The 14,609-nt window shown below is 39.7% G+C and overlaps 1 protein-coding gene across 1 annotated transcript; it reads right to left on the reverse strand.

The window, feature by feature from the left end:
- Nucleotides 1-9,289: 9,289 nt before the first annotated feature.
- LOC140154130 (uncharacterized) lies at nt 9,290-13,371 on the reverse strand. Its single transcript, XM_072176737.1, has 2 exons — nt 13,188-13,371; nt 9,290-11,853 (listed from the first exon to the last, which is right to left on the reverse strand). The coding sequence occupies exon 2, from the start codon at nt 11,423-11,425 to the stop codon at nt 9,290-9,292; it is 2,136 nt and encodes a 711-aa protein (XP_072032838.1). The 5' UTR covers nt 11,426-11,853; nt 13,188-13,371.
- Between the last annotated feature and the right edge of the window lie 1,238 nt (nt 13,372-14,609).

Raw genomic sequence — 14,609 nt, forward strand, 5'->3', positions numbered from 1 at the left:
ATCTAAATTCGTAAAAACTAAGCAAAAACGTTACTGTCTTTGCTGACAAAAACATTACTGTCTTTGCTGACAAAAAACTTACTGTCTTTGCTGACAAAACCCTTACTGACTTTGCTGACAGTTATGTCTGTGAAACACTGAATTTCTCAAAGTTGGTTTTATTGTGATGATCCAACACCTGGGTCACCTATTCAACATATAGGGATATGAATATATCCCTACAGCATATATGGCTACATCAATACCGGACGTACATGTATGTTACTTCCAGTAGTGATGTTAGACTCCATTGCAGTCTCAAGCAGTAGATCACAAAAGTGACAATAATAATAGTGGGTTCATCACACAGGGTGTATTATATAAACTTGATAATTCCCAACTTTTTGGTGTGGAAAATATTTAAGCACTTTTGGAAGTTATTGAAGAAAAAAGGCCCTTTTATTCATTGACAAAACATGTCATGTCATGGAAATATAAACATCACTTGAAAATTCAGGTATGAACAAAATAAGCCCTTCTATAAATAAAATAGATACCCCTGTCATCATAATACCAGCTTTGAGAAAATTATTGACAAAACTGTCAACAAAAACAGCAAGGTTTTCACTTAGTCTTGACAAATCCATATTCCATTCCTCTACATATTGTCCTAAATGTTGTCCAAAAGCACTTATAAAATTTCCCTATCTATTCATTGTATACAACTCAAATTAGTATGTTCCACTTGAAACCATCACTCCCTCTGTGGAAGATTTAGCTTAAGTTTTCCACAGAGGGAGTACAGGTTTCATATAGAACATACAACTGGGTAACTTCCATTTGAAATATTCCATTTGTTCAAGAAAAGGTAAAGCCATATATACAAGGGGAGTATGGGTTTCAAAATAACTACCTCTAGGCAATTTAATTTGAAAAACATACTGCTTCTGTGAAAGGCTTTTCTTATATATTCCACAGGGAGTGTGCATTTTAAATGGAATAGCCCATTTACCCCATTATTTGCTAAAACTGATTCCTACAGCTGCCTCCATGTACCTACAGCTACCACAACATTATTTATTTGGTGACTTTCACCTTTAACAGACAAATTTGCAAGAAAAAGTAGGCTATGTACAAAAAGTTCATTACATGATGTGTATGATCAAGATATTGTACAATATTGTAAGCTACTGTTATAAAACCAAATTGTAGGAAATATTTGTGGCAATGTACATGCTAAGTGGCAGTATTTGATACAAAATGAATTTGTGTCTATCACAAATTGAATTGAGCACTTTAGATCATTTGCTACACCAGTGGCAGCAAAATTTTACATGCAGCTGTTTTTAGTTTAGTCTCAACCCCTATACATGTAGATGAAGGGTGACAACCTTCCTTCAGTGGCAGCGAAGGAGTATGGACATTGGACAACACTCTAACACAGCTGGGGCAAAAGCACAAAGGGATCGACATTCCTCGATGAATGACTTCTACCGAAGAGTGACCCAAAATCAAGTACAACATCACAACCCTGCTGAAGACTGAACGTATCAGTCGCACCATTGGTTGATGCATCAAATCGGTATGTCTGTTTGTCTAAATTGAATTTACTCTACAAGTTCCTACAATTCCCAAATGAATAAGAGCCTAGTAAGTTTGAATTTATAGACCACTTGACATGATTGTTTATCAACAAAGGCGAGGGACTGGTCTATCGATATGCTTGAGCGAACCGCTACACTATTCAATGGCTTTCTTTTACTGTATGAAATGTGGTGGGCGATTTAAAATGCATGAGCCCTGAGCAAACTACGATGAGTACGCACACTGCAGGGCAAAGAACAATGGAAACTGCCATAATTCGAGCGCATGTTGCCGGGCAATGACATCACATGTCAAGTGGTCTATACTTGGATCAATTTTGCATAAACTGTAAATTGCCAAAATTTAGAAAGTGCTTGTCTAAAGTGGCTATTTTTTTGTTCAATTTTTGATGTTGTTCTATTACAGCAGATGACATATCTAGGCAATTTGTTTTGAATTCCTTCAAAATCCTGTTGAAACCTGTGTGTTAAGGAACTGCCAACTATTTATGAAATAAATAAACTCAGATGAAAGGCAGTGCTTGGTAAGTGAAGCTCAAATGATGAAGGACATGGTTCAAGAGATTAAACTGGGTTTTTTTCATCTTGCAAGAGCTTGTTGCTTTGGAAACGGAAGACTACAAGTCTACTGGCTTGAAACAAGGTATGTAAAGTGGATGCATTAAAATTGCTTTCTGCACAACTGATACATATAAATTTAGCTTACTACATAAAGTACACAAGTATCAATGCATAGCATAATATGACGTTTACATAAAGTGGAAGTAAATGTATAAAAAGTTCCAATCTGCACCTCTGATCAACCCACATGATTTGAATATCACATGGCTTATTTTGTAGTAGATGTAGTCTTGCATGTATACGAGATTCTGTTATTTGCTTGGACATAACAAATGTGACATGATAAAGGGGAATGAGATGGATATAGCTAATATTGTTTTTGAAATATTGGCAAAAACTCGGCAACCAGATGTCCGATTTTGATGGGGTTTGCATCAAGATGTAGCATTCGTAAACTGCGATACTGATGTAAAAAACTTCTTATTGAAAATTGCCAACATGCGACTCATTCCCCTTGATCATGTCACATATCACAAAAATCTCTCGATGATAATATCCAGAGAAAATAGTTAACAATTTAATTAGTAAATTTACAGCAACTTCATAAGATAACGTCTACATACAATTAAAGCACTGCATTTAATGCTATTGGCAAATTAGTTGTTTGATTCAACAAATTCTTATTCGACAACATTTTCCACTTTAAGTGTTTACCAACAATGTGTGTGTGAGGGCACGGTGGCTCAGTGGTTACGGCCTTGGACTCATAATCTGGGAGCTTGCTCGACGTGCGTGGGTTCGATTCCCGTCCCACCACCGTGTTGCGCCCTTGGGCAAGGCGCTTTGCCTCGCTTGCCTCACCCCACCCAGGTGCAATGGGAAGCTGTTAGGGGTAGTCACAGTCGTTGTACTGATGGACCCTGCGCCACTTGTAGGCTGCAAACGTGGTTCCGACATATTCTAATGACGGCGGAATAAATGTAAAGCGCTTAGAGGCTGTTTACGGCATAAAGCGCTATATAAATGTCTACATTTATTATTTTGTTTCCCTCATAACAATAATATCTTCCCACATAGCCCAGGCACTGGGAAATGCAAAACAAAAACAAAACAAAAACCCAACAAAAAACAACCCAACAACAAAACAATCATAAATGATATACATATGTTAAAGCTGCTTGACCAGATTGATGACCTCACTGCCCCCTCTCTCGCACATGCACACTTTACCCCACTGAAATGCAGAACTTGATATCAGGTGAAAGCTCATATTTTTCTCATAACCCCAGCGATAACGTTATGTATGGTGCAATTTTGAGTCAGTAATCGTTGGGTAGAAAACATAAATGTGTCACAATCTGGTCATGCACCTTTAACATGGGTTTCAAAATTCAACAAATATTAAAGTTTATGTCACTTAACAAGTAACCTATAACAAAATTTTTGGTTTTCCAATTAATAGTTCTAAGTTTGCAGGGACACTGTTCAGCAGCTGTGTTTGTTTGAATATATAATATGCCCACTACATTTATTTACATAACAATCTACATCAGACTATAAATCGGGAATATGTTTGGCTTAAAATGTCTTAATTGCACAAAAGACACAACATGGTTATACATTATACTGTTGTGTTTCATCTTAAAGCTATGATATATAATAGAATATAAACAGTGAACTATGCATGCGTATAGATACTAAAAATAATACAATTTATTACAAAGTTGAGTTGACTGGCTGCAAAGTGTACATGTACATGTTTTTTAAAAATCACGCTATCATGGCACCCTACAAAGAAACAAAGTTTAAAGGAGGATTTCGTGATCCTAGCATCCTCTTTTATGACATTTTCAGTACATATCCACGAAAAAGCCTATTCCCAAAATTTCAGTTGATTCCGATTTTGCGTTCATGCGAGTTATGCATGATTATGTGTATTACACTGCTCCATAGACAATGCGTTGTAATTTTGTTCTGGTGCACCAGAACGAAATTCAAATTTCACGATATCTTTGCAAAACGAATTAACCTGCAAGAAATATTTTGTACATAAACATTATGTAGCCAGGTTTCCAGTGATATAAAATCTCAACTTTTTTTGAGAAAAGTGGGGGGATGAGGCTGTGGATCATGAAATGCCCTTTAAAAGGCATAATACTTTTTAACTTGTACAAAGGAGAACCAAGGTCTGCTAATGCCATTCAAATAAATGCACATTCTACAACTGTTACTCAGGATATTTCCCCCCCAACATAATGAAGTTTTGAAGGGCAAATCAAAATGTACCATTCTTTGCCTCAAATTTTGTAGTGAGCATCAGTGCTCTGTAAGCACGCTAACAAACCACCCTTGCATGCACGTATGCTGTGCGATTAGGTTGATGCGGGCAATTTTGATACTGCGACCGGCTAAATAAGCACTTCACTACCAAATTCGATGTGAATAGGTAAGTATGGTATACTAGCTGAAACCTATCACTTAGAATTCATCAGATCACCAGGGACTGCCTTTTAAGGCGAGCGCAAGCAATAAATAGCTCTCTATTGCTCTCCGTAAAAGTGATATAGGAGAGTGATTTTTAGCTCTCCTTAGTTGATCATTCTCTCCTTATATTCTATTGTAAATGTTCTAAACAACTCTCCTTAAAGGCTCCAGAAGAGCTGATTAATGCTCTCCTGCAAATGCCAAAGTCCCTGGATCACAAGAACCAATTCAGAACCAGATACAATGTGATATATATCATATACAGTTAGTTATGCTGGTGCAACACTCACAGGCTGTGAGGCAGGTGTGAGATGTGTTCATCTTGTTTTCCTTGGCTTTTCAGCCTGCCTTGTATATCTTTCTGTGATGAGCGTGTCATTCCTTTCCACACAACAACACTGTTTTATTTTCCTAGCACTAGTATTATGCAGATACCCAAATATACTCAGGTGGGGAGAGACAATAGAGATAGAGGACTTTGTATAGGTGCAAAACATAATGAAACTGCCATGGTGACAACATAGCCTTCCGATCAGGAGTCACACCGTATCGCCCTCTTGATACATATAAAATATGTGACCATCCACCACAACTGAGCCCCGACTTCAGGGCTCAGTTGTGCTGGATGGTCACATATATTATACAAAATGACAGTGTGTCATTTAAATTGCAGAGAATGTCTCTACCGGAAGTTATTTGATCAGTATTTGAGTAGCAGTCAAGCCTTACAATGTATGTTATAAGAACAGTGGTTAAAATGCTAACGCTGATCAGTTCAAAATACCTCAACATTTGTACAAAACTTAACATCTGATATATATAAAACCCTGTTTCTTTACCGTTAAAAACAATTTATATTAAAGCTTTTTTACCACTTGTCACCTTTCTGTCTAATACAACAGAACAAATTAAAAAATTTAGTGACACAACTTCAAACAGAATAGAGTATAAGAGTCTTGACTGCATATATCACTCAGAGAAGGCAATAGAGGCCGTCAGCCTTTCGCCATCTTGTGGGTACAAATGATCTGTGTGTTCATGCGTCAGACATTACGTGCAGGGCGCAGCTTGTCACGCAGCTGTTATCGCGCATCAACGCGGTGATTTTGCTGTTCACGCATGGAGATCGAACAACCTTCACAGCGTGTACCCACAAGATGGCGGCATATGACGTCACGCTGACGGCCTCTATCAAAATAGTGTGCTTCTGGATTATTTGGCCGGGCTAACTTTGATTTTTGAGTATTGCGACACTGAATTACACACATCTTAAGCGCTACATTGGACAAACCTTTGTAACACTCATAACATCAATAATCAGTTGATTTCTGGTCTTGGCCGAAAAATGCCAGAGGTACATTATTACATTTTAGGTCTGTATCATGACCACGCATGACAATCCAGTAGGGCAAATATCCTATCGCATTTGATGCGCATGGGATTGTAATGTATGGAGCCCCAACTCTTTTACCTCTTTGCATAATCTTCAACCCTGTGGGTACTACTGCTTTTCTTATCGTACCTCCAATTGGTTTATTGTATCATATGATCATGCGAGTAACCAATCAAAATAAAGCTTTTAAATCTCGTAATTAAGCTTAATCCCCTTCACCCCACTCCTGGCCATTCTTAACATATCTCTAATTGGCTCAATATATGATATAGGCCTCTTAGCAACCAATCCAAATAGTTCTTAGAGGCCAATATTTTTGCCGGTAGTACCCATAGGGTTAAATTGATTACTGGCATACCGTATGACAAATTAAAGGTTAAAATAAATCCTCAGAGCTACATGTACAAAAAAAATATAGGAAAGTGAAATCACACATGTCTGTTTGCCATCCTATTTAACTACATCTCCAGTATGATATCAATACATTTATGACTTTGTTTTACTTGGTAACATTTTACCAAAGTATATACAATAAGCACCACATTTATAATGTGAAAGCATTTTGCTTTACTTGTGTTTAAAAAAAGAAGCTTTTTCATAAAAAGCCACACTTTGAATTTATAGTCCACCATGCCATAACTAGTCTCAGCAGACTCTCTATACAAATCCAAGGTCCATACAATTTACAAGAGAGAATACAAGTTTTATATCTTTGTGATCACTGCATATTCATACCGAATAACATCCAACTAAAAACCATCTGTATTGTGTTATGCTGTCAACAGAGGGCACTTTTATTTACCACTGACTAACCTTTTTTTATGGTTTGGTCGCTACTTGTGCTTGGCAAATCACCCAAAGCACTTCACCAGTAAGATAAGGATAGTTTATAGTCAACTGTTATTCAGTATTATGGAAAAAGAGATAAACCATAGAATTCCGGCTACAAGCATACCTCTAAATGATTGGGATTTTTTTTAGGAAAGAGACGAAAGGCAGACACCCTCCTCAAAAACATTTGAGCAACTATATTCCTTATTACTGATACAGGTGGCCATATTGTAAGCCCAATCTACTGTTATGCTTTTTTGGATGTGTCTGTCTTTCGTCTCTTTCGTCACAAAAAAGACATACTTATTTAGAGGCACAATATTCTTGAGATGGAATTCTATGGTAATGTATTGAGAAATCCACCAGATTCTATTAATTGTCATCCATAAGGTGACAAAAAACACTGTTTTATGGGCAACCAGACTTTTCAAGTAGGGTCAGTTGTTCGAGATTTTATTCAACACACATGCAGCTTAAAGTGCATGACACACAGCAATCCTGGCAGGTTTTATGCCCTGCCACAGGCAACCATGTAAATATAAACATACAAGCATTCTCCCTTCTAAATCACTATATTAAGTCTAACAATATATAGAATGCCTTTTTGCTCTTGAACTTGAATAGTTCATTATACAGGCACAAAAACTTCTCCCCATCCAATACAATATATCACCATCTCCCTCATGTACTCTTACTATGATCAACACAGGCATATTACCAACCATATGCTGGCTACGTACGATAATGGAATATGGATCCAAAGGGTAAGTCTCTTGTACCAAATGAGAACCTCCTTAATTTGCGATTATGAGCTGCAAAGATTTTTTTTAAATTACAAAGTACAAATCTTTTGTGGCATCCACATGATTTAATATTTATTACACTGGGCAAATAGTAAAATAGTCTTTATGTAATGGGGTTGATGATAAAAATGCAACATATATATTACAATAAGCTGTTGCAAGATTATAAATCACTTTCTTCAGAAAGTTAAGACTGCATTAAGTTCAAATAGACATTTTTGTATCATGCAAGCTCCTTATACGCTTCAGTTAAAGTATGAGATGTCGCAAACATCCACTTTCCTGCAAGAAAAGTGGTCTGCAACCAGTACAGGGCCAAAGTTACTGAGCTTGTACACTTCAGTTAAAGTATGAGATGTCGCAAACATCCACTTTCCTGCAAGAAAAGTGGTCTGCAACCAGTACAGAGCCAAAGTTACTGAGCTTGTACACTTTAGTTAAAGTATGAGATGTCACAAACATCACTTTCCTACAAGAAAAGTGGTCTACAACCAGTACAGACTACAGAGCCAAAGTTACTTGCACAAAATGTTTACAAAGATATCGGATTATAATTGGCAAAGGTCAACCAAACATAAGTTTGTATCGGTGAACAAAGTTGTCACCAAACCTTCACATATAAGGTTGTAATGCCTATGTACCACAAGGCTAGGTCTCAAGCCTGCTTGAGGTTAAAAAGTACATGTACATACAGTTTGACAGACGTATTGACAATATAGCACTGCCCTTGTATATATACAGTTTGTTCAGTTCCAAAAGCACTATACATGAAGTCGCTTTATGTAATGACCGAATGGGGCTTCACAGTGAGAAATAAACAATTGTGTTCAACATGTCTTATTATACAATTATGTGTCTTTATCAAAAGTGTTCACCACGTTATGTAATAAATCTAATTCTCTTGGGTACTTAATTCCGAGATACAAATCCAGGGTACAATAGCGACCCCACTATACAATTATACTGGTTATATATTTCGACAACTGTGCAACAGTTGTATGCCAATGAATTTATACTACATGTATGCAAGTGTTTTGCATGCAACACTCATTAGGTGCTATTAATAGTTGAAACGGTGCTGTTTATTGATTAAGCTTTGGGTTTACGTTTTAGTGGGACACTGTTATACATGTACAAAGTGTTTACAACTGGCGCTACATCGCTATAGTCAAGCAGATTGCCAGTATATCTACTTGGTATGATATACGAAGAAAAACATCATATGATCTGCACCCAAACTGACTTATTATAAGGACTTCTCTATTAGCCATAGATTCTAGGACAGAGATGAAAGCCTAATGACGGATATATAAGCATAAACTGTGCTATTCTCACACCGTTAGTTAGGTGGGATAGCATTATATGTGAACCTCTACATGCATGAGGTTTGCTCACATCATATGAAATATCCTGCAAATTTTGACCTGCAATTCAAGTTACTGAAGGCAATCATTACGAGCCACAGAGAATGCATGCCCTAGTTACGCCACTGTGGCAGAGGCGATGGTGATGCAGAGGCTGTGTGATACGGGCTGTTCTGAGCATACTCCAAGGAGGCCTGGGGTGACGGGCTCACCATAGGGGGTGCACCCGCCACCGCCCTTAGACCAGCCATAAAGTCCGATTCTGCGCTCCTATCCACATCGCCTCTTGGTGCCTGCTCCACTGTAACGTTTTTTTTTCTCATGATTCAGCGGTCGGTACCCACCTGCCATGCTCGCCATATTTGCCATATTAGCCATGTTAGCCATATTGGCCATATTGGCCATACTTGCCATGTATGGCAGGTTTGCATGATGTGGTAACTGTGCAGCAGCGCTGCGAATATGATAATCTAACGACATCTCTGGGATGGTATCGGGGAAGTCGCGATGGATGGGGGACTGGGTTTGGTTGTTAGGTGGAGACTGGGTATGATTGGGTGGGGATAGTGGGGATTGAGAGTGACTGTGCCCAGGGGAATGATGTGACTGTGTCGGCGAGTTGATTTGTGTGGACACATGGGAGCTCTGTAATGGAGAATGAAGGTCAGCATAGCCACCTTGACTAGCATAGGTTATCGTTGGTGTGTGCGACAGTCTTGGTGAATGCATCTCTACTGGTGGATAGGATTGGGTTGGAGAATGCATGTGTATTGGTGTGTGTGACTGTATTGGGGATTGAACTTGTGGATGGGTTTGAATAGCGGTATGATTAGTAGGGTTTGGAGTCAGAGGCTGTGGTATAGGATGAGGAGTTGGGTTAGGAGTAAGAGGCTGTGACAGTATATGTGATGGTGGATTTGGGGTCAGAGGTTGGGACAAAGGATGAGTTGTCAGGGGTTGGGAGAGATTGTGGGCGGGTTCAGGTGATGTTAGTGGCTGTGCCATTGTGAAGATAGGATGATTGGTCAATGGATTTCCTGGATGGTGATTCTGTGTTAGAGTTTGGGTTGGAGTGGGACTTTGCAGGGGGACGTGTATTACTGATGTTGGACTTTGAGTATGCTGCTGCGTTGGGGTTGGCGTATGAACTGGGGTTTGACTTTGAGAGGATGCATACGCATCTATTGGAGAAGGAGAGGAAAGCTGACGGACATCCAGGTTGGTTTCATGTGGAGAAGACAGCTGTCGAACGTCCATGTTTGTTTCTGGATACGTAGGCGAGGTGTCCATCATCCTCTGGCCCGGTAAAGCTTGTTGCTGTTGATCTTGGTATGAGCTTGCTGGAGATCCTACAGATTGCTCTGAAGCAAATGACGATCTCCTACTTCCACCTGAAGATTCCTGATAATCCGATTGAGAATTTGGCTTGACCTCGGTTTCTTGATATTCACACTGTGCTCGCTGTAATTTTGCCTGTGCTTCCTGGAACTTAGCTTCTAAAGCTTCTTGAAACTTGGCTTGAGCTGCTTGCACTTCTGCTTCATTAGGAAAGGCCTGTTCTACTGAATGTTCCATGGATTCATCCGGTACTTTAAATGGTTCCTTCATCTCCACTTTATCCCTCTCAGCGGCAGCAGCAGCAGCAGCGACAGCTCCAAAAGCAGATAACATGCTTTCCTGTGCAAATGGCATCGCACCATAATCTGTTTGCTGTTCTTCTTCTACTCCAAACTGACTTTCTTCCGTCTTTGGTACTTTCACAACAGGCTTCTTCAACTTCATTCCTTTCGGCCTTCCGGGTGGTCCAGCTCTGATGGGAGTATGTGTTGTACCTTCTTGCCACATGTCCACCCCATGGACTGTTTTCTTATGAGTCTTTAAGCTTACATTGTGAGCAAACGCTTTATCACATAGGTTACACTGATACGGTTTCTCACCAGTGTGTGTGCGCATATGAATGCGCATGTTCGAGTTCTGGGTGAAACCACGACCGCATTCCGAACACTGAAATGGCTTCTGTTCCAAGTGCGTAATTTTATGACGATCCAGATAGTGGCGTTGCTTGAATGTTTTCTTGCACTCATCACACTGGTACTCTTTTGCACTCTTGTGTCGAGAGAGATGACATTGGAGAGTCTTCGGGGTCATGTACCGCCTTCCGCAAAGGTTACACTCAAATGGATATCTTCCCGTTCGTTGATTTTCGTGGCGCATCATGTGGTCCTCGTAAGACATCTTATAACCAAAACGTTTGCCGCATTCGATGCATTGGTAAGGTTTCGGATGAGCATGCTTTGTGACATGCCTACGAAATAGATCACGTCGCTGGAACGTGATTCCACACTCGTGGCATAGATACTGGCGACTAGCATTATGCCTATCTTCATGAGCACTTAGTATTGACATGTCCTGAAAGTTTTACCGCAGGATTTACATCGGAAAGGTTTCTCTCCTGTGTGCATTCTCGAGTGTTCTGTCAACTGAAACTTGAGGGCAAACGTACGATCACAATCTTTACACTTAATCTTCTTCTCACCGTGTTTCATCTTCTGTTGAATCCACAACGTAGCTGCCGAGGTGAACACCTTCTTGCACTTGCTGCAGTTCGGCCGGTCTGGGGAATGGATGAGTTGGTGTCGGTGGAAAGAGGCTTTATCACGAAAGACACGTCGGCACTTAGAACAAGGCAGTGATTCTCCCTTTATACTTCTTAACTTACTTTGGCTAACCCTTGGCTTTGATTTCTCTTTTAATTTGGTTTTAGGCTCTTCTACTACAGGCTTTGGTTTCTCACGTAATTTTCTACTTTGGCTTCTTGTAGTTATATTTGCAACCTGTGGAAAACAAAAACAAAATCATGTTGTGACAAAGATATTAATTTCAACCTAACTGCAAGATAGAACAAGGCAGTTTGCAAACAATCAGTGTACAAATTAAGAAAAAAATCAGGTTATCCGGGATGACCAGGTCATGAAATCTGGTTACATGTGCATGTCAGATTGGAGAGAGCTACGGGCCGTGTGCAAAACTCACACTGACTTGAACGTAAACACAATATTAAAATGGGGGCGATCGATCGAATGATTCGACAGACTCAGACATCAGGGGGAAAAGGTAAATTGAACTGATAACAATCATGGTCAAATTAAGTATTTTAAATGAATACGGGAGTGTGTTTTTTGTGCTCAGAGCATACATAATTATATGGTAATACTTTGCGTATCGTACATGTACAAGTGCCCTTTCAACATACATGTACGGGTGAAATTTACTCACAGCGATGGCAGCCATTGTTTACAATTGGGGAATTGGTAATCGGTGATCGGTGATCGAATCGGCAGATCAAAGAGGGAATTGATCGGTCAATCTGCAGATTCAGATAAGGACCTGATCGGTCAGACACTAATTCACACCGACACACCCCACCACCCCCTACCCTACCACCTCCAGTCACCTACACATTTTCACCGACAAACCTGGACCCTATGTATCAGTGTAACCATGGACCTCTACACACTGCATGATAGTTCATTTTTTGAAAGTGTGCACATTTGTGGTAAGATATGATTTTTAACCGCCAAACCGTAGACCTGGTATTACACCTACGATGGGGGACCCTATAATACCCTATATGTATTATTACGGAGTGAAGTGCCCTCTACCACTCTCATATGACCATGGACGTCCACAGTTGCTGTGGGTCTGCACTTTGTAAGTGAAATGTCACATGTGACTCCATGTTTGTTGGTGAAAAAAACACACCCCTACTTGTAAATACCTCAGAACGAGGACCTCATTCAGCACATGATTTATCCATCTAACCGAGGACTCACACACCTGTTTTTCTAACCGTGGACCTCACACACACACTAGACCACTTACTATCCAAACGTGGCCCATCCTGAACCCCCTATAGGTGCATGGACCCGTTTTAAATGCATTTTTATGTTACTTGCGATGTCCTGGTTATATCCAGCAGACCAAGGACGTCCACAGATGATGGTGTGTCCTCGTTTGTGATGTGCGTATCCATATGTAGGTCCTCATTTGGAGGTATTTACAAATGCACACACACAGATACAAATCAGGCTGCCATAAGGTCCTTCCATAAGGTCTACATAAAGATATCAAGTGGTATAAACTATTACAAACCCCAAAATAAACTTACATTTGTAGGAGGAACAGGTGGTTTGATTCGTATCCTTGGCCTCAGTTTGCGCATCGGTAGCAACGATCGCCGCAACGGCATGATCTTAATCACGCCACCGACATCATCGTTGTCATCTGGATTACCACCGACTCCATCGTCTGGCAACTGCTGGTCTTCAGGAACTTCAAACTTCCTCAGCATCACTTTAACATCCGACGAGACGGGTTGGTGCCGCTACTTTTCAGCACACTGCAGGTGGTACCATCTTTGAGTCCATTGGTCTTTATCACCAGTTTCAAGTTACCATTTTCATCTGTTATGTCGTCTTGAGGCTTAATCGTCATGGCTGTGCTGTAGTTGTTTACTGTTGAGACTGGTGCATCTACTGTAGAAGACCATTCTGATGAGGCTTCCTCCCCTTTCTCATCTTCCTCCTCCTCCTCTTCATTGTCATCACTGCTACCATCATTGTCAGAGTTCTTGTCCTTGTCAGAGTTCTTGTCCTTGTCAGAGTTCTTGTCCTTGTCAGAGTTCTTGTCCTTGTCATCATCGCTTTCGTCTGATTTGTCTTCTTCTGACTCAGATTTATCACCTTCTTCTTGGATAATGCTGAAGACAAAATAATAAAAAGTTGCAAGATGCATGAATATATTGCTATATTCTATCAAGAAGTTCCCTCGGCAACATTGAACTCTGGCCTCTTGCAATTGGATTTTGTGGCTAGGGACCAAGTTTATCAACTCATTGGTGCCAATGAACGTTACAGGCAAACTTTTCACACAAACTATAAGCCAGGGCAAAGCTTATAAACATATTTAATAATGACCTTCAGGTAATCGCACAAGGCATTCAGATCTGGGTACCTCAGGAATGGGCAGGGACATATCCCAGCCTTACTTCACACATCTAATCAAACATATATGTGACCAGCTCCAGCAAAACCTGGAACAAGTCACCAGGCATGTTTTTGAGTTATAGGCCTTTAAAGATGACGTTCCCATTAAAAAAAAAATCAAATTTTGTAATTCTTAATTTCATGGTATTTGACTGTGGGACTAAGTGGACTTTCAAATCCTTGAAAGTAATTATTAAAATGAGGTTTATTTAATCAATAATTAACAATGAACTATGATAATCCCTATTCAATCCTGTGTAAGGTAGGAAACTAATTAGCCCATTACTCAGAATAGAAGTTTGGCAACAAGGTATCAAGGTATCATTTACAAAATTATCCATATCTTGAAAAGTATTGATGCTATTTATATGCTTTTGGTATCATTTTAAAGCTTATTGTCTAGTGCTTACATTTTTATTCAAATCATGAAATGTCAAGAATGTGACTTGTTCCTGGTTATGTCAGAACAGGTCACATATATGTTCTTACCCCATGTACTCCTCAGCTAGCTCAATAAGCCAGTGTAGTAGGTCAGCACTGCTGCG

Source organism: Amphiura filiformis, chromosome 6 (genome assembly GCF_039555335.1).
Source record: "Amphiura filiformis chromosome 6, Afil_fr2py, whole genome shotgun sequence".
Classification (NCBI taxonomy): Eukaryota; Metazoa; Echinodermata; class Ophiuroidea; order Amphilepidida; family Amphiuridae; genus Amphiura; species Amphiura filiformis.

Excerpts from the sequence above, each read along its gene's own strand:
- LOC140154130 (XM_072176737.1), bottom strand. The coding sequence starts at position 11,425 with ATGTCAATACTAAGTGCTCATGAAGATAGGCATAATGCTAGTCGCCAG.